Genomic DNA, 22500 nt, shown 5'->3' on the forward strand with positions numbered 1-22500 from the left:
AAAGAAAATGATCAGGAATATAGCCTGTGCCAAGTGAGTTTGTTCAGAGCTCAACTAGAGAGGGTGCAATTTGATGTCGACACATCTTCCGGACAGTGGCTGGGAACCTATCGGACCTACTGCCGAGTTGTGCTTGATCTTATTTATTTCTGTTAGGATATTAGGAGCGCCAAAAGTAATGTCAAATATAGTTAGTTGAGGGTTTATATCACTGATGCTAGCCAGATCAACTGCATTGGGGTTATTGAAAACAGAGCAGTATTGTTTCAGCAGCATCTCGCATAAGCCTGTATAAAGGGCAGCAAACTTAAGGGTTGCTCCAGGCAGCCTGCATTCTAGCTACGAGCCATTACTCTATGACTCTGTAAAAAACAAAAGAAGAAAAAATATCAGATAAGGGAGATAACTCACATCAGATTAATTAATGGAAACTGGAGAAGACAATTTTGAGTGAACTTGATCGTTAGAGCTAAATGGTGAAAAGAACAGACATATCTTAGTCTTGATTTGAATACAAAGAGTGATCACTTATATATATTGAAACAGAGAAAATGTTGTGTTCTGATTATTAAATCATCAATATAGCTATGGAAAAATACTTCAGCAGTGTATTCTGTAAATTAAATACAAATATGGTAGGGTCTCACATATGCAATATAACATTAAAATTCTGCTGAAGTTGACTTTGCCTTTCATCACTTCAGGGTTGATAAAATAAGTATCAGTTCAGCATTGGGGTTGACGAAATCCATTTTCCCCTCCCTCAAAACTGCTGGCTTTGTTGCAATGTTAGAAAGAATTATATGTAATACTTCCACTACTTTCAGTACTGAGTTTATATACACATGTATTGTACTTATTTACAACCAGATGGATTTATCCAGTGAGTGTTTGACCCAAGGACACTGTATTTAGCAATGATGAGACTGAAGTCTTTTGCCTTTTAGATAATATTTTAATTTCACCCCCTTGGACCTTAACCAGCTGTGTCTTTCAAAGCATCTAGTGTGTTCAGTTGTAATGGGATTTGAACTGAGAACAACAAAGACTCGACAAGAAACCATAAATATGGTTTCAAATTTTTTCACAAGGCCAGCAATTTCAGGGTGGTGGACAAGTTGATTACATCAACCCCAATCGAAGACTATTACTTTCCACATATATATTAGAAATGAATACTTGTTATTATCACTGCGTTTGTTACAATATTGCAGATCATGTACTTGCACCAATTGCTGCTGCAGTTTTAATTCTGCTTCTTTTCATTGCAATAATGGTTTATTCCAGAAAAAAATGCAAGTAAGTATATACTTTTTTATCCAATCAAAATATATTTCCTATTGAACATAATGTAATATCTACCTTGGTGAAAATAGTGAACTTGCAGACTTAATAACTTCATGTGTTTATTAGTTATATAAAAATAGTTTATATAGAACTATTATATATAACTGCCATCTCAGAAGAGTACAGGGTTATATAACCGGGCTGTTGTCTAATACTCCATTGAAGCCCTAGTATGAAACTGAGCGGTAAGATCTGTTGTAATGATATAATACTGTACAATTCAATTAATATATACACTCTATTGTCAAATATATGAGCGCATATTTTTTCTGACTTATGGATTCTTTGATGCTCTCTCTCTCTCTCTATATATATATATAATATATACCTTATATAATTTACACTTATGTAATAAAAGTTATCATCTTTAGAATGTCATGAGGTGCTTCAAATTTGGAAAGCTCACTCAGGTGTAGGACATGCACACATGCACGCATGCATGCACACACACACACACACACCACACACACACACACACCACACACACACACACACACACACACACACACACACACACACACACACACACACACACACAGTTTCTGGCACAGAGTTTCAGTCCTATTGAATTCTGTTCCATAAGTATTTTCAATCTATATTCACAGATGTTTTCTATTATGTTTAAGATTTTCTGCCTTGGTTAAAGAAGCTGTAAAAAAAAAAAAAAAAAAAAAGCAGACCCTTTGCTTAAATGTTTCAATCTACATTCATTGAAATAGTTTGTTTTATTTCCCCAGTTCTCGCTCGAACATTGAGAGACGAAATCCTTCACGATTATGAAATGAAATCTTTGCTACATCGATGGGGAGGATAAAATGTAATAAAAGAGAAATAGAGAGAGAAACAAACTTCAAGATGTTTGACTTGAATTATATAGCAGGACTGAAGATATGGTACAGAATGATTAGAGGATGGGTTTTAATAGCAGCTAATTACCGATGTCATCCTTGCCTCATTAACAAGATTGATTTGAGCTGGATTCTGTTATGAACATAACTGTTGAGAGATTAATGGTTTCAGTGGATATTGTTATTCTCCAGTTGCTATATCTAACCATACTGTTTCTTCCCCATTATAATTTGTTTGTATTATACCAATAGCATCCCTACATTCATATGTGTTAACATTAGACTAACACTCCCCAACCAACACTCTTACAGCTTCTTTGGAAACTGCTGCTACCATTCAAACAAAACGATAAATAAAGCTTCATTGGAAAAAAAAAAAATCAATTGTTTTTATTTCGTGACAAAATATAATTGATTTGCAAAAAATTTAAATATTTGTAATAATACAAAAATACTTTAAAATAATTTTAAAATAATTTTGAACAAAAATAACAATGCATTCTTTTTTTTTTTCGTTATATGATTGCTTTGCAAAAAAAATGTGCGTGTGTGTGTGTGTATTTACACACATATATGTATATTTTATATATATATATATATACACACACACACAACATACATATATATATATGTATATGTGTATTATATATATATATACATGTATGTGTGTGTATATATATATATATTATATATATATATATATATATATAGATATATGTGTGTGTATATATATGTATGTATGTGTGCTTATATATATTATACTAGCACTATGACCTGGCAACACACACACACACACACACCTGTTGAGGCAAGTAAAATCGAAATCGAAATCAAATTCGATGACTGTGCTGGTGGAGCGCTAAGAGTACCATACGAGTGTGATCATTGCCAGAGCAACAAGCTGCCTCTGTGCCAATGGCACGTAAAAAGCACCATTCAAATGTGATTGTTACCCGCGTCGCCTTACTGGCACTTGTGCTGGTGGCATGTGAAAAAACATTTGAGCGAGGTCGTTGCCAGTGCCGCTGGACGGGTTCCTATGCAGGTGGCACATAAAAAGCACTATTTGAGCGTAGTTGTTGCCAGTACCACCTGACAGGCCTTCATGCTGGTGGCATGTAAAAGCACCCACTATACTCTTGGAGTGGTTGGCGTTAGGAAGGGCATCTAGCTGTAGAAACTCTGCCAGATCAGATTGGAGTATGGTGCAGCCATCTGGTTTGCTAGACCTCAGTCAAATCGTCCAACCCATGCTAGCATGGAAAGTGGATGTTAAACGATGATGATGATGATGATGATATATATATATATATATATATATATATATATATATATATATATATATATATATATATATATATTATATATATATATATATGTGTGTTTTTATTTAGTATGAGGCAAAGTAAGTTTTCACAAACAGCAAAGCTGTCAAACTATCATTAATAATCATTTTAATACTGCAATGACTCCAGTGTGTTGTAAAAAAATGATTTTTCTTAAATCACATGGTAGAAAAATAAGGGAATGCATGTACAATATTGTTTACACTAATGCAATAGTGTTTACAATACAACTGTAAAGTTCAGAATAATATCACAGCATTTACAATAATACCATTATTAACAACATTAGATTTATAAACTTTCAAGAGAATGCGGAATAAATTATTTTTTGGAATGGTAGATCTTGAAGCAAATAAAGCTATGAATATAATAGTATGTAGATATTGATTTCAAATTTGGGTACAAGGCCAGCATGTTCATAGAAAGAGTTAAGTTGATTACATCAATCCATAGGGCTCAAAATGTACTCATTTTATCGACCCAGAGAAGATGAAAGGCAATGCTGACCATGGCAGAATTTGAACTCAAAATAAATAGTGTGTAAATATTCTTTTCTACTCTAGGCACAAGGCTCGAAATTTTTGGGGAGGGGGGCCAGTCAATTAGACCAACTCCAGTACACAACTGGTACTTAATTTATCGACCCCAAAAGGATGAAAGGCAAAGTTGACCTCAGAGGAATTTGAACTCAGAACATAGACAGATGAAATACCGCTAAGCATTTTGCCTAGCATGCTCACGTTTCTGCCATCTTGCTGCCTTAGTTGTCTGTAATATTCGTTTCTACTCTAGGCACAAGGCCTGAAATTTTTGGGGAGGAGGGGGCAGTCAATTAGATCAACCCCAGTATGCAACTGGTACTTAATTTATTGACCCCGAAAGGATGAAAGACAGAGTTGACCTCAGCGAAATTTGAACTCAGAACATAAAGACAGATGAAATACTGCTAAGCATTTCGCCTGGTGTTCTAACATTTCTGCCAGCTCACCACCTTAAATAGTGTGTAAATATTGAGTTACAAAAACCCCTTTGGATTGAAAAATTCAAAGGCTGCCTCTGGACTTGACTTTTTCTATTATTTATAGTCTTATTTGGTTTTGAGAGCCACAGTTCCAAAAGAGAATTAACAACATAGTGTTTATAACAATAATGTTTACAATAGACAGATTATAACTGATGTTTGTTAATAACATAGAATAATTAATCAGCGCTCTTCTTCTGTGTAATTTGCTCTCTCTCAGCAACTGCTTTAGCTAGAGCATCAACCATTGGCTTGGGGTCGTAGCATGGTCCTTTGCCACCCAGATCAACAGGAATCAGGGAAGGTTTGAAACACCGCCAGAAAGGTTCGAGATCATAGCCATATAAAAATACTGTGAAATAGATTAGGAAAGATTGTCAATATTCAGGTGTTGCTATCATATAAGGTGAGTCCTACATCTGTCATTGGGCCATTGTTATACCCTTAGGTTTAATATTGTTCATATACTAGTTTTAGAGAAAGCGATCTTTTAGAGAGGATAAGTGGATAGATACACACACACACACACGCGCACACACACACATACACACACATGTGCGCATACACACATGCATACAACCACACACACACACACGTATGCACACAGATGTATATATGTGTATATGTATATGTATGTATATGTTTGTATATATATGTATATAATTGGTGTGAGAGTCCAAATCTGACCACTTTGAACAATATTTTGGCTTGATATGACTGGTTTAAATGCTAAAGGGTTAACTACTCAGAAGAAACTTGGTAGCTTTTGAGTATTTAAAAGTGGTTCATATTCTCTTTGCAAAAAGTGGCCTTCACTTCAATGTAGACAAAATATTTGATATGTCAGAGGGGTCTGACATTAACAATGATACTCTGAATAGTGGAAATGATCCAATAAAAACTCCACCTTTTTTAATACAAAACAGGAAAATTGGTGTAAAAACCCCATTATTTGAAAAAATAAGACATAAAAAGACACACTCAGAATAAATAATGAAATTATTGTATACAGTGCTCAGGTGCACCACAACTTGTCAGAAAGTGCATATAAAGTATATGCAGTAATGTACGAATGTCTGGAAAGTGAACAATGTATGAGTCAGATACATGCTTGTGTGTGTATGGAGGGGAGAAAATCAGGTGTAGTGTTGGCGAATCTCAGAAAGCATGGAAGTTTTGAAGGATGCAGTGCTTCGACAACTAACAACTGATGCTGGCATTTTTTGTTCTATGCTTCAGCAACTCTCAGCGTGAAAAAATGTTTCCTAAAGTCATGGGAGCTGTGCTGTTTTCTGACTTTATAAATATGTCCACAGGTGTTAGACGGGTGGAGTTTGAAAAGGTGCTCAGAGTTATTGTTTGTAAGATGGTTAATAATTTTGAAGCATGGAGTGAACTACCCACATCAGCTGTTAGCTGCCAAGACACTACATCCTTCAAAACTTCTATGCTTCATGAAATTTGCCAATGCACCCCATGCCTTTTTTTTTTGTTAAAGACTTATTTGCTGGTCATTTCCTCTGCATATTCTGTGCTGTTCCTGCAGTTTGGTTACTTTCACTGATGAGTCGTAGCATAGTACAATAAGTCCATTAATATTATTTTAAAGATAGTATAGGAAGGGACGTAATTCATGATGAAAGTGTTTGTTTTATCTCATACAAATTTAGTGTCTCATAAGAAAAATCTTTATACAGAAGTAACTTCACAAAAATCTCTCTCGCTTTCATTTGACTCAGATAAACAGAATAGGGATAAAAAAGTATGTATGTTTGTGTGGCTGTATGTGTGATTATGCATATGTATTCATATAGGCATGTGTGTGCCTGTGCAAGAGAGTGTATTTGTATGAGCACAGTGTGTGAGAGAGTATGCATTGTGTGTGTGTGCATGCATGTGTGCGTGTGTGTGTGTGTGACAGTTTTCAATTTTCAAGGAATAAATTTGCACCCATGCCCCATGCTTACCCTACTGGCTAGTTTTGTCTTCAGAAAGGGCCTTATAAGCCTGACGGTGTGAGTAAAGAACCAGGGCTGATAGATGAAGTGTGCTCCCTTAAACCTAGAAGGAAATGTCCCCTGTAAAAAAAAAAAAAAAAGTTAGCAAGGGCAGCATAAAAGCAGAAGTATATCACATGAACAGGTATGGAATCAAAGCATCACCACCATCACCATCACCATAACCATCGCAGCACAAAGCATAGAACCTTCTCAGTGATATATCAAATTGCTAGAAATAGCAGTCAGATTTTTCTAAAATAATTTCTAATTATCTTAAAGAAAGGAAAAAAGGCACTTTGGATAATGTCAATTTGGATACTCATAAAGAAAAAAAAAACTTGATGGTCATGAATGAAATGTCTCTGATCATAGGTCTGTTGACAAGGGCTGACTAAGGGCTAAATAATGACTACAACAATATGAACAATAAAGCGTCCTCTTTTTCAGACTTCCTCCCCAACTAGAAACCCAGCTTCAGAAACATTATTCAAAAGATCACCAACCAAGTCCCTCAACTTGCAAGAAATAACGACTAAATCTCCCTCAAATCATTCACTGATATAATTTTTATTTGGAATGTTGGATCTTGAAGCAGACAAGCAGCTATAAATAACAGCATAATTTTTTTAAAGACAGCAATGTGTGATTTGAGGAAAATTTGGATGCTATTTCTATTAGCTGAGTGACATTGTGGTGACTCATTTATCAAGTGGATAACCTATTTATTTGGATGGAGGTCCAAAATATCAGTAGTTTGAGATAAGTCGAATAATTTTTAGGTATTAGATAAGCTTTATCTATCTGTGTGAGAGAGCAAACGTCAAGCATTACCAGTGTGTCTACTTACTTGTATGCTTTCGACCATTTTCTTCATGTCAGAGGGACGAGTTGTCAGTGCTTGTAGTAATGAGTAATCCCTGAAGTTCTCTACAATAGTTATGCCATTCAGTTGAGTTTCTTCATTCAGGAGTAGATAGTCCAAGAGAAAGAGATAAGACCTCAATACCACATCGTTAGGGAATTTGTTCGATCCCAGTTCCCTATACTGAACAGCAGCACAATACATCCCTAAATTAAGAGAAGAAAAATGAGTGAGTTTACATGACATGTGTGTGTGTGTGTGTGTGTGTGGTGTGTGTGTGTGATTGTGTTTATCTGTATCTATAATAGGCAGGATGTGTGTGTATGTGTGTGTACATGAATGTAATTTGTGCACGTCCACAAATTAGCATGCATGTTGCTCCAATTTTAGGAGGACATTCATCATGATCCTAGTTGTATTTTCTTAAACTTATTTTTACCAGAGGCACCAGTGAATAGCAGTAAAAATAAATTTTCAACCTAAACTTTTAACAATTTTCAAGTCAGAAAAATCACCATTGTTTGCAAACAGGAGTTAAGTCCCCTTCTAGCGACAAGTTAGTTTTTGTTAAGACTTTTGTTGTTTTTTTCCATCAAGAAAAAAGTGCTTTGTAGATATACGGGCAACACACACACGAACATGTATATGTACAAAAAACATGTATGCAATAGGTGTATGTACGTACGTGTGTGTATGTGTGTGTTGCCCATATATATATATATATATAAACAAATTTCAACAGATTTTACCCAAATTTGACGTCGATGTTACTCCTCCTCACCTCTACCTCCACCTCTTTCTCCTTTTTATCTTCCACCACCACCACCACAACCACCACCTCAACAACAGCAGCTGCAGCAGCAACAACAGACCGGGCGTTGTGTGTGTTTATTGAGTGAAAACACCTAAAGCTCCACGAAGCTCCAGCAGGGGGTGGGGTGGTGGCAACCCCTGTTGTACTCTTTCGCTCCAACTTTCTCTCACTCTTTCTTCCTGTTTCTTGTCCCCGACTTCCTACGCAACCGCTGAGCCTGGATGTGCATTCATCTATCCGTCGATGCTCTCGGTGTCGGGGGTTGACCTGCTTTCTCTTCTGCGGGTCTTACGAATAGCAGAGGACCACGTTTCGGACTTCTAGGACGAAGACTGTTTTGCTCAACAAACAAACAAACAAAGCAGCAACAACAACTTGTGAAATCATTTGTCTTTGTTTCTAAGACTCTCTTGTTACTTAAATTCTGACAAAAAGTCGTAAATTCTCACCTGTGCATCTCGTTCTGGTAAAATACCTGGAAAGCCATTTAACAAACACTCTCGAACAGATTCAAATGTCAGGTCTTCTGAGACTTCAGGGTACTTTCTTTTAAATTTAACATGACCTAAAAAGGAAAAAGCTTGAATGATTATTCTCCCCACAACCAGTTCATGACAGGTGTTAGCATGTTTATGTCCCCTGTAACTTAGCAGTTCAGCAAAAGAGACCTATAGAATAAGTACCATGCTTGAAAATAAGTCCTGGGGTCAATTTGCTTCAAGGTGATGCCCCATTATGGCCATTATCCAATGTCCAAAACAAGTAAAAGATCAAAGATAAAAGACATTAGGCAGGACATCTCTCTCACAAGCTAAAGAAGGCCTGGGACTCCAAATTGCCCAGGCAAATCAAACTCAAGCTGTTCATTGCAACTGTCGAATCAGTGCTGTTATATGGCAGTGAAACATGGACACTGACATATTATCAAATGGGCTAAATGGCTGCAACACAAGGATGCTACAAATGGCCGTAAATGAGAAATGACAGCATCACCACCACCACCACCACCACCACCACCATCACCACCACCGCCACTGCCACCGCCACCTCCACCGCCACCACCACTGCCGGCATAAAGATAAAGATGCACACACACAAACACGTGTGCATGCACGCACGCACACACACACACACACACACACACACATGGTGGGTTTTCACACAGTTTCTGTCTATCAAATTCACACATAGAGCATTGGTTGGCATGGGGCTATAATAGAGGACACTTACCCAAGGTGCTGTGCTGTGCAGTGGGACTGAACCTGAAGCCACATGGCTGCAATAACAATCCTCTTGTCCCAATAAAAATACTAGTCTGATTATGTCAGTGGTTTCTCTTAAAATTGTTCAGTATTTTTAAAATTATTTTTTAATAGAATTGTTGAGAGATGTTTAACATTTCTACTATTAAACTATGACTATAGTGAGATGCTTGAGTCAATAGTGTGCCAGCAAAAAAAAAATAACACAACAAAATATTTCCGTTATGCTTCAAGCTAAAATTGTGTCAAACCCAACTTTGCTTTTCAATAGATAAATACCAATCATTATTATAATAATTATTTGAAAATTACTGTTATTGATAATAAACATTGCCATGAGGACCTATATCTCTAGAGGAGGGAGTCTAGTCCACTGTATTAGTCACTTTTTGAAATGACTTAATCAAAAGAGGAAAGGCAACACACTTGTGAGTATTTTCAGAACCTTCAACACAAATTGGACAAAAGGATGAAGGAAGAATTTATCCCCAAACAGATCTCATCTAAATACTTGCAATTGAGTAGATTTTGCCTAAGTCACTCAAGAAACAGGTATTAAATGAAGTGTAATAAGGGAAAGACTCTTTATATATTGGAACATAATTTATTTGTTACATAATTAGGAATGGTTTTCATGCAATATGATTAACCTTTCGTTACTGTATTTATTTTGAGATGCTCTGTGTTTCTTTCAATTACTTTAAATACAACAAAGAATTTAGTAAGATAACTTAGTTATCATTAAGCTAGTGTTGGGGACATAAACTGTGACTAAGGTTTGGTGGAAGGTTTTAATTCAAAACTTATGAAAACAAGACTTTCGTACTCAGAGCCAGAGCTGGTTTCAGCCGGGTTGGTAGCGAAAGGGTTAATGGGAACATTCAGATGAAACTGCAATATGATACATACAGAAAGTGTTTGTTAGAAACTCAACATTTCAGCTAATTTTTACATTTGAAATACATATTCAGGTGTTGTGGTGTGTCTTCTTCAAAGATCATTCCAGGTTGAATATGTAGCTGTGAACACAGCTACCAGGAGAGTGTACACCAACTTGACTCAAGATACTCTGAATCTTTGGCACTCAGTTTGGCTGTATTTGTAGGCTTTGCTCATGGAAAGTTCTAGTCAGACCACCAAAATTATTACCTGAACAATGGCTGTTCATTGGATAAAATGTCAGTTGTGCACATGATTAAACTGTGATTTCTATCTGGCAAAATGTGGGATCGAATTCAATGCTATAGAAGTAATGGATTAAGTCTAACATCTAAGAAAAGTAATACTTCCTCTGGGTGGGCTAATACACACAGTTCTTGTCCTTTAAGTTTCACTCATTAGGCTTCAGTTTCCCCTAAGACTATAGTAGAAGACATTTGTCTCTGGTGTCATGCAATGAGATCGAGTCCAGAATCATGTAGTTGGAAAGCAAATTTCTTGCAGTGTAAAGGACAAAAATGTCTCTTGCCTTGCCTTGGCAAACAACTCCAAAAAGGAATTCAACTGCCTGACTAGAATTTACTGTATGGCTCATAGACATTCTCTCTCCTATTGGCCAGTAGACAGAATACCCAAGGACACCCTCCCCCATACTTGCACATTTGTTCTCACTGACTTCTCTTGCAAAAGAGAGCACACTTAAATCACCTGTTTCATCACGTGACGTCATTTCCCCTCTCACTTCCAGTGCATCATCCCCTATGCTACACTTCTAAACCACACAGCTATGCTTGTGCCTGTTCATGTGCATGTGTGTGTGTGTGAGCTTATTTTGTTAACTCAGGAATAATCAAAAACGAAAGAGATCTGAACTCAAAATGCAGAGGAAAAGCATTAAACAGTTTATCTAGTATTTTACATTTTCAATCACTTTACTTCCTTTGAAACAATGATTATATTGCAGTGTGGAAGGTGTTTATAAGTTATTTAAGAAACACACAAAAAACCATTAGATTCACTTCAACATTTAAATTTAATTTGCCAAAATATTTTTGTCGCTTTGAGACTGCGACCTGTTCACTGACAAAATTCCGTGCTGCATGGAATTTTGTCAATGAACAGGTCGCGGTCTCAAAGTGACGAAAATATTTTGACAAGTTAAATTTAAATGTTGAAGTGAATCTAACAGTTTTTTTGTGTGTTTCTTAAATGGCTTATAAACACCTTCCACACTGCAATTGTTTTCGTTCCAGCACACGATCTCAGATCAGGTCACTTGCTATGCAAGTACATCTCCGTAAATGATTATATTGATTTTTTTTTTTACTGCAGAGGAGTGTGTTTACTTGATTAAATCACTCAGTTCATGACTGATATTTATTAGCTGGGGGAGTGGGTACATTTGATTAAATCATTCCAATATATAATTTATAGAAGGAATGTGCATATTTGATTAAATTACCCAAAACACAACTGATATTTATTAGTTGAGGGAGTGGGTATATTTGATGAGATCACCCCAGTGTATGATTTGTGGATATAATGTTTATATTTCATTAAATCATCCAATACATGACTCATATTTATTAGTTGAGGGAATGGATATACTTAATGAAATCATTCCACTTTATGATTGATACTTATTTGCTGGAGGAGTCGATACACATGTTTAAACTGCCCTAGTATATGATTAAAACTTATTTGTTGGGGGAGTGTGTATACTTGATTAAATAATCTCAGCACATGAGTGACATTTACTTGATGAACAATGGGAAGGAGAAAAACTCAAACCAAGCATAGCACAATTTGAATTCAGATTGTAAATAGACAGAAATATGAATGCTATTTCTAACATTCTGCAGTATTAGACCGGAGTGACATTTTAAAATATCTTACTTTTGATCAGCTCAAATGTTCTTTCAACATCAAACTTTTTAGACCTGAGAAATTTGAGGAGGTGGTCATCATCTTCAGTTGGAAAACATGCCTCTATATTGTTGTCAGATTTAATTAGTTCTCGTATTTGTGTTAAACATTCATCTCGTTTGTCTTTAGTTTCATTTAATTCTGTTTGGGCTCGAGTTTGAAATTCTTCTGGAAGTGAGGGAAGTTTGCGGAAAATTTGGTCATAGAAGGATTCCATTCTGAAATGATAGACATGTATATATTACTAATTGCATTTATTTATTTATCTATAATAATAATAATAATAATAATAATATAATAATAATAATAATAATAATAATAATTAATTCGTTTATTGGCCACAAGGGCTAACAAAAATCAAATAAAACATGTAAGGACAAAATACAAGATGAAAGTTACAAAAGGGTTTTATCTGTTTGAAATGTCCATGTAAAAATGCAAGTTAACGAAAATATAACAAGTAAAAACTCCCAATGGGGGGAGGCACTTCGAAAGGTTACTTGTGGAAAAACCCATAAAAACCATGGGAGCCTGGTCAAAAAGTGGGTAGCAAGCCCTTTTCTCCTTTTATATTACCTTTTTTTCTTACAGGTGTATTCTCAGAAGTGGTCCGTTCATAATGGCCATTCTTCTGACATTCACCCACCTTTCAATAAATTTGCTACGAGACAGCACTTCCCTCTCTACTCTCATCTTCCTTTTCAAGTGAAACTTGAAAAAGTTGATGAGGCCTTGGCCAAAGAGGAAAGTGTCTGACTTTAGCCCTTTCAAACGGGTCCACCATACCACCTCTTTTGCTACAGCCACTACACAGAGGAAAATTGCCTTGCTCTTCCGGTTAAAGGAGGTCGGCGGGGCAATCTTCACTATGGATTCAGCTGAGGTGACACTTGTTTACTGGTCATGCTTTAAGAACTCTGTGAAGAATTCTTGCAGTTCCCAGCAATGCTGATTTTTATAGGCATTCTACCTTCACACTGGCACTGATCTTTTTCGCATCCAGTGGGGTGCTCTGGAAGTAACACTCCATAACCATCATGTTTACTTGTTTACTCCACTTATGTCTTGTATGCAGTTGCTGGATTACAACTGGGCCCACCCTGCTGCACAGTGGGGCACCTGCTGAGTGTGGCACCTGCTGAGTGTGGCACCTTCATTATTGGTTCCAGTCCTGCTTACACCTTTATTGTCATCAATTTTGCTTGGCATTTTCACTCACAAATGAGGTGTGTTTTTAGGTTACTACCAACCTGTATTTTTATCAAGACACCATCTCTATGAAGGTAGTCTACTAAGGTGGCAGGGCCCAATTTTCGATGGTGAAATAAACATTGGGGATGCAAGAGAAACTGTGGGTGGTACTCGGAGGTATTGGAAGCTCACTTTCTGAAACTTTTATCTTTTAATCTTTTACTTGCTTCATTCATTTAACTGTGGCCATGCTGGGGCACCACCTTGAAGGGTTTTAGTCAAACAAATCAACCCCAGGACTTTTTTGTAAGTTTAGAACTTATTCAATCAGTCTCTTTTGCCAGTTACTGGCAAGTTACTGGGATGTAAACAAACCAGCACTGGTTGTCAAGTGATGGTGGGGGACAAACACAGACACAAAGACACACACACACACACAATGGGTTTCTTTCAGTTACTGTCGACCAAATCCACTCACAAGGCTTTGGTCGGCCCAAGGCTATAGTAGAAGACACTTGCCCAATACGTCATGCAGTGGGACTGAACCTAGAACCATGAAGTTGTGAAGCAAGTTTCTTACTACACAGCCATGCATTGGAAACGTTCCTATACGATATGCAGGTATCTCAGAGTCATAGTATTTTGCTCCTCTGCTGGAGCTCAACAAAACATATTCAGCAAATCTTTCTCACCTCATTTCATGCCAGCCTTCGCACATAGCTTCCACATTTAGTACCCATGTCTCACTACTATGTGATATCACAGTTTATTAGCAATAAGCTTATATTTAATTTATTGTAAAGAGCTTTTCCTAGTTGACCTATAACACTCTATTTATTTGACAAAACTTCAAACCTGAAAGACTTAACCCATTTCAATACTGGTCTGTTCTGAATTAAACAATAGCAATAACATAAACCCAAGATGTAGAATGTATAAAAAAATTATAAATGACACATTTCACAAAACACTCAAACATTAGTACTAATTTTTAAAGTCTTTAATTGCATTTCTATCCATCCATCCACCCACCCAACATGTGTATACATGTGTGTGTGAAATTGTTTGTACCTCCTTTGACAGGTAAGAGGGAAATATCCTGTTAAATAAATAGTATGATAAATATCTAGGGAAGGGTGTGGCTATATGGGTGTGTTGCAGGCATGTTGCACATCCATACTATGCAGCTTGTGCTAAAATAAAAGCATGAAGTTGTTTGAATAAAAAGTAAATAAACAGAGAAAAACAGTTTCAAAGTCTGATATATCTGTTTTAGTAATTAAACTGTGGCCATGCTGGGGCATTATCTTGAAGAATTTTTAGTTGAATGAATCGACCCTCTTTACTCTTTTACTTGTTTCAGTCATTTGACTGTGGCCATGCTAGAGCACCACTTTTAGTCGAGCACATCGACCCCAGGACATATTCTTTGTAAGCCTAGTACTTATTCTATCGGTCTCTTTTATTGAACCGCTAAGTTACGGGGACGTAAACACACCAGCATCAGTTGTCAAGTGATGTTGGGGGGACAAACGCAGACACACAAACATACACACACACATATATATATATATACATATACAGATATACAATGGGCTTCTCTCAGTTTCCGTCTACCAAATCCACTCACAAGGCTTTGGTTGGCCTGAGGCTATAGTAGAAGACACTTGCCCAAGGTGCCACGCAGTGGGACTGAACCCAGAACCGTGTAGTTCATAAGTAAGCTACTTACCACACAGCCACTCCTGTGCCTATGTACTTTTGTGTTTTTGTTTAAGCTGGGTACTTATTCTGTTGGTTTCTTTTGCCAAACTGCTAGGTTACGGAGAAGTAAACACTTCAACACCAGTTGTCAAGTGGTGGTGGTGGTTTACAGACACAGACACGGATACAAAACTACACACACACACATACTCACGCAAACACACACACACATATATATATATATATATAATATATATATATATATATATATATATATACATACGCACACACATACATATGTACACACTCACACACACTCACGCATGCACACACACACACACACACACACACAGAATGAGCTTCTTATACAGATTCTGTCTACCAAATCCGCTCACAAAGCTTTGGTTGGCCTGACGCTATAGTAGAAGATACTTGCCCAAGGTGCTACACACTGGGACTGAACCCAGAACCATGTTGTTGGCAAGCAAGCTTCTTACCACTCAGCCACGCCTGTGACAATTAAAAAAACCCCAAAGAATTTCAAAACTCATAGACTTGTTCAATAGTCTAATGACTGTTAGGTAAATTAGTAAAACACAGGATGTGTAGAATATAATAAAAGTAACATACCAAGCCAAGTAGCTATTTTCAGTTCCATAAATAAACTTTGAAAGTAAGGTGAATCTCTATGAAATGAATATCCACAGCCTTTAGCATCTATTTATTCTGCTGGAATCGCTTATAGAGCAACCATTAGCACTGAAATTTGGTTAGTGTCAGCAGTGAGGCTTAAATATATAAAATAGTTATCGCTGTTTAGTGACAGATTATCAAAACGAACTATCAGGACTTGATGTAATTATACATGTATATATATTTAGAATTACAGGCACACACACACACACACACAACACACACACACACACACACACCACACACACACACACACACACACACACACACACACACACACACACACACATACAGACTCACACGCACACATACTTAGATATGTGATTGCAAAGATTACAAAAATAAAAAAAAATTTACTAGTTGAAATTGGTACTTAATTTAATACATTGCTGTATGCCTAAATATATCTGTGAAACGAAATAATTTTTTTCCTATCTGTGAATATATGCATGTGTGTGTGTGTATACATACACATATATACATATACATGCACACACATATATATATATTTGTGCATATTTGTGCATGTGTATATATATATATACATTATTCATGTATGTATATAATAATAATAATTGTGTACAGTGCTCAGGTGCACTACATATCTATGTACATACAACACACACACATACATACGTACATGCATACATACATACATACATACATTCACATACATTCACATATACACAGATTTTAAAGTCAAACACTTGCATACACACACATACACACCCCACATACATGTATGCATGCACAGAGAGAAAAACCCATTTTTTAACTCTATATTATTTACCTATAAAAGCCCAAGTATTAGTGACCTTTGGTGAAAGAGAAGCCATACGCAGTATAGTTTGATGCAGAGAAAGAGACTTTGTTAAAAGAGCATATCATATGTTGAAGATAAAAACAGAAATGCTATGGAGGAATGTGATAATTCAGTAACTATTCCTCCTTTTCACTCTCTCTATCTTTGCTGCCTGTTCTATTTATTTACGAACTAGCAGCTGCTAGGTTCCTTTGTTTATCACTTCACTTCAATTAGGAGTCTAGTTTTTATAATCATTTGGCACTCAAGAGTGTGTGTGTGTGTGGTGTGTGTGTGTGTGTGTGTGTGTGTGTGTGTGTGTGGTGTGTGTGTGTGCGTGTGTGTGTGTGTGTGTGTGTGTTTGCGTGTGTGTGCGTGCGCGCGCGTGTGTGCTACTGTCACATTTCGAGACTGACTTAGATATTCATTCTTTACTGGGAGGCTGATAAAATAAAGTACTAGTTCAGTACTGGAAGTACCTTCAAAATTTCTAACTTGTGCCCCGAGTTACAACTTGAATTGTTATCACTGTATAACTGACTTATGTGTTTATGTTGAACAACTGTGGTGTGTGATGAAAGCAGACACATCCTGCTATCAACTGTAAAGATTGACCCACTGCTTTCCTGTAGTAAAGAAGAGTGACATGCCTTCCTATGCTTGTTGACTACAATGAAGGAGTGTTCTGTTGTTCTGTGGCGGATGTGGCTGAAAAGTTTGAAAACTGAGCTTTTTCCCTCACCCATCAAGACCTCATCAATTTCTTCAAGTATCCTTTAAAGAGGATGGTGAGGGCTTCCCAACTATATTGTTTTGAGTTCAGTCCCATTGTGTGGCATCTTCAGCAAGTGTCTTTTACTGTAGCCCTGGGTTAACCAAACCCTTGTGCATAGATTTAGTAGAAACCAAATGATGGTACCTGCTACACACACACACACATGTAAATATATATAGATATGTATGCATGTATATATGTTTGTGTGTGTGCATATGTTTGTGTCACCTTGTCTTGATATTGCATGATTGTTGTAAATGAATATTGTTCATTTACAATATTCAGCAAAAACATATTTGGCCATGGGGGAATATTACCTGGACTAGAAGTAGGTAAGGGTTGGCAACAGGAAAGGCATCCAGCTGAAGAAAATCTGCCACAGTAAAACCCTGTCCAATCCATGCAAGCATTGAAAGGCAAACATTAAAATGCTGATTGTCATAACGAGGAAGATACAATAAAAAATTTGGAAGGATTTAATAATATACGAGGGGCTGCCGGAAAGTTCCTGGTTTTAAGGGTATCATGAAAGGCCTAGTTGGAGGCCCAACCTTCCAAGTTCTTTTACAGGGCTTAGAAAAACTAAAGGATCACTGCAATAAGTGTGTGAATCTGAAAAGGGAATATGTTGAATAAAATCATAATTAACTGATCCTCCTGTATTTTCTGTTACCCAAAGCTAGGAACTTTTCGGTACCCCCTCGTAATTAATTTTTTCATTACTAATCAGATGCTTTGAACTTACCTTTAGCAAAATGTTCTCATAGAAAACTATAATAGGCTTAATATGTTTAAATTTATAAATATAAACACACTTTAAAATGATCAGATTTACATCATTAAATCATTGGCAGTTTCAAGCAAGTTGATATCAAAAGGTTTAACCAGGCATTGGTAAATCACTGATAAAGCACTGTTTTCATTAATCCGGCTCTGATAAGGTAACTATTAGTAACAGTAGAACTTTAATTATACATTTAAGATTTAGTCCATTATTTCACAACTGATAAATATCAACCTTCAACCCCATATTAATTTTTCTTTTATTAATCTGGTATAAACAATTCAAGCAGTATTAAATTAAAATATCTAAATGTGTCTAATACGTAATGTATATATGCTGTTGATAAGCTAGTTATTGCAGTATTTGTCCTGAGAAAGCATCTCTTATTAACGTGTTGTGTTAAAATTACAATAAATATTGGAAAGAAATGAAAATTCATCCCAGCAGTGGCCGGTAGGAATGCCAGATGCAGTTTGGCTTTTTATTTTGCCCTTTGCAGGCACATACTGTTTTTAGCATAGGAGATCCATAAGAGATGTTATTCAGGACAGATATCACAGTAACTGGCCTATCAACAATGTATATACATTAAGTATGATATACAGATAGCTATTTTAATTAATACTGTCTCAATTCTGTATATAAGATTAAAAAGAGAAAGAGAGGAAAAGCATTGATACATATATGTATATGTGCGTGCAGATCCACATATATGGAGACAAATGTAGGAGGTTACGGGGGTATGTAAGGTTGCAAGGTCAACCTGTGGTCTGCATAGATATCAGTGGTTAGGAACCCTGTCACTGGATATGGGGCAGCCAGTGTTGAGGTACAGCCGAATTCTAAGGTGGTAATCTGCGACCTTGATGTCAGAATCATCATGGACGCCAGAAAGTCAATCCTGGTTTACAACGGTTCCTTGTGAGTGAAGAAAGAAAGCAGTCCACTGTTTGATATTTCTACAGGAAACTACCATGAGACTAAGATTGCTGACTTCGCTGGGTTATTTATCTTGGCTACCCACAAGAAACACACACTTCCACATAGGTCAGTTCTTTACAGGGACAACAGCCTGGCAATCTCAAGCCATATGAACAGTCACACCTTGGACAAATTTAGAAAGGACCTAATAAAAATATTTAAAGAATTGGCCTATCCATAACAGTTTCCCCCAACTTGATCACAGTTGTCCTCCAAGATGTGACCTCAGACCTGAAAACAAGCAAGTACTACTGTTACAGAAAGCTGAACGAGGAAACTGTGTATATCAAGAGAAGCTCGAATCACTTCCCCACAGCTGTAAAAAGAAACCTAGTTTCAGGCATTAGCAGAAGACTGTCTAAGCTTTCAGCTGATAGGGAAATCTGCAACAGGGCTTTCCCCAACTAAAATGACTCAACAGGGAGGAGTGGATTTTCTTAGAAATTAGTATATTTGAAGGGAACCTAACCTCCACTCCTGCACCCAAGAGGACCAGAAAGAGAAAGTTAATCTGGTTCAACCCTCTGTTTAACCTAGAAGTTTCCACCAACGTAGCTAGGAGCTTCTTGTCATGGAAAAGGATCATCAATATTATAAGCTTTTCAACCCACATTACATCAAGGTGAGCTACTCTTGTTTGGATAATGTTGTTTCTAACACTGTATGTTACAACAGATGTAAACATGCACTTGCACAACCTCCAACCCCAACTAGCAATTGCACAAATCCTACTAGCTGCCCTTTTGGAGAATCCTGTTTCTCAAGAGCTGTAGTCTACAGAGCCCCCCTCATACTACCTGGTGGCATTACAAGGCACTACATGGGCTTGACAACCAATGAATGCAGAATATGCATTTGCTTAGATGCAGGGATAGAGAGAATTCTTTGTCTCACTTCCTCTGGAGACTTCGTGACCTCTGGAATGAACCCCCAACATCAATGGACTATCATCAACACCTTACTCACCTAGCCCCCACAATTACCTGCTCTATCTTTATGAAAGACTGCATATCCTCCATCAACCTGCAATATCTATCAACAAGAAATATGAACTATCTTATTGCTGCTGTTAGAAGTACACCCTCTTGGTGAACTTCAAACCACTGACCACCGACAACCCAAATATATGATCTTAAAATTTGGCTACACCTCAACATTAGCTACCCCACATCTGCACACACACACATACACGTATATACATAGATACATACATACACACACACACACACACACATATATATATATATATATATATATAATATATATATATATATATATATATATATATACATATATACACACATATATGTATATATAGATAATGATAAAGAGAACAGAGATTTTTCAAGTCTATAATTTTAACAACATTCACAGCATTCTTTTCTGGACCTGAGTGAATTTCAACTGCGTCGACTGCACACTGTTGGATATGCAACCTGGTCGCATGGTTGGTACAGTTTCATCAGGGTCCTTACTCCCAGCCATTTCGAAGTGGAACTGAAGGAATCAGCAAACTGAATGAATAAAGTGTTTTTTAGGTGGTATGGGTGCTATTGTTAATAGTTGTAGGAATCTTGACCTAGGGTTCACTTTTACTAAATGTGGTAAGCAAAGCGAACATAGTCCTAAAAATAGGTCAAAGTTGGATTGAATGTTTATGTACATTTATTATTACTACTAGAAGTTTACCGTTCCACTCATTTCAAAGAGAATGTTCAATTTTTATTTATTTTTTTGTTCTTGTCACAATTGTTATTTTAGTAATTTTATTATTATATAAAGTGTAATGTGTTTATTTGAATTATTTAAATGTAAATTTTCTTGCATGAAGGCATCTTAGACTATGTTATTGTCCTGTGTTTATTAGATTAAATGTAGAAGTGAAAATTTCGTACATTTCCTCTACTCATAGGTCGCATCTTTTACCCCTTTCTGTAAGGTTTAGCCTTACTAATAATATTCCAGCCAATTGAATATATTTTGTAACTATCCTTCAGTGACCAAATTAATTTACTAATGCCAGTATAACTGTTCTTGTTCTTATTTCTGAAAGAATTTTCATGGTTAGCTACTCTTTGTTTAATAAAACATGAGCTGGCATCGACTCTCTGTCTTCTGACGTAACTTTGCACCTGTAAACCACATTTTTAATCTTACATTTAAAATTTAAAGGACATTGTCCATTCCTTGTGCAATCACAGATATTAGCTCTTCTAATTCTATTATTATTTTCTATGTTGGTTTCATTAAGGGTAATCTCTAACTTATTTTGCCTATTTTCCAGGTTATTTCTTCTATTCCTATTGATGATATTCTGGGTACTTCACTTTTTATCATTCTAGTTTTCCCTTCCTAGTCTCACGTTTGAATTAGTTATGGTTGATTCCCTTTGATTAGTGCTTCTGCTATAGCTGTTTCTCACACCCTTAGCTTGGTTAATTATATTAACATTGTTACTATTTATTACTAATCCACTATTTATATTTGAGTTACTACCATTAGTATTCTCAAGGAAATTACTTAACTTACTCCTGTTGTGTGCTGCTATAATTTGCTTGATGTTCCAGCTATTTGCTATTTATTGGAAAATATTTTTCCAATTTCAGGTAGAACAATTAATTAAGTTGAAAAGAATTTGCTTTCTGAAGGAACTTATATACCACTTGGCATTTTTAGAGAAATTTTGGTATGGTTGCCTGCAGTTTTAGTTAAGGGTATAGTAAAAGTGCTTAATCTGTTTCCCTGGATTTTATATTTGGTCCTCTTGTTATTACAGTTGTTAATTATTTGTGTAGTTCCAGTGGACTGATCCAGTTAACTTCTTTATCCAAGTGCAGCTTATTAATGCTTCAATTACTATTAAGTTTCTTGATACGTTATGTGACCCTAATTCTTTAAAATCGCTACTAACTTTCATATTAGTTGGTATTCTATAGTTATTTTCCCAGCGTTCGAAATTCCTACCCCCATCTCTCTCCTGATTGTTGATGGTGCTATGAGTCTCAACTGAATGGCTGGCTGTAGCCTTAAAAAGCAAATAAAAGTCACATTCGATCACAGCACCAATAACAGTTGGGCTTTGTGCAATGGCCATACTCGATAACGAGGGGGCAGCCATCATGTACGTATGTATGTATGTATGATGTATGTATGTATGATGTATGTATGTATGTATGTGTGTGTGTGTGTGTGTGTGTAGTATGTA

At 36.4% G+C, this 22500-nt stretch overlaps 1 protein-coding gene across 3 annotated transcripts in view; it reads left to right on the forward strand.

The window, feature by feature from the left end:
* LOC115219958 overlaps positions 1-2369 on the forward strand; it is a 34915-nt gene extending 32546 nt beyond the window's left edge. For 2 of the 3 annotated variants that reach the window (XM_036509557.1, XM_036509559.1), the window contains 2 exons: positions 1215-1299; positions 2067-2369. In XM_036509557.1, the coding sequence (XP_036365450.1) occupies positions 1215-1299; positions 2067-2127 (146 nt within the window). In that variant the 3' untranslated portion in view covers positions 2128-2369. The remainder of the gene's footprint in view (positions 1-1214; positions 1300-2066) is intronic. The other variant, XM_036509558.1, reaches the window with a different exon arrangement.
* The last annotated feature ends 20131 nt before the right edge of the window (positions 2370-22500 follow it).

Source organism: Octopus sinensis, linkage group LG15 (genome assembly GCF_006345805.1).
Source record: "Octopus sinensis linkage group LG15, ASM634580v1, whole genome shotgun sequence".
Lineage (NCBI taxonomy): Eukaryota > Metazoa > Mollusca > Cephalopoda > Octopoda > Octopodidae > Octopus > Octopus sinensis.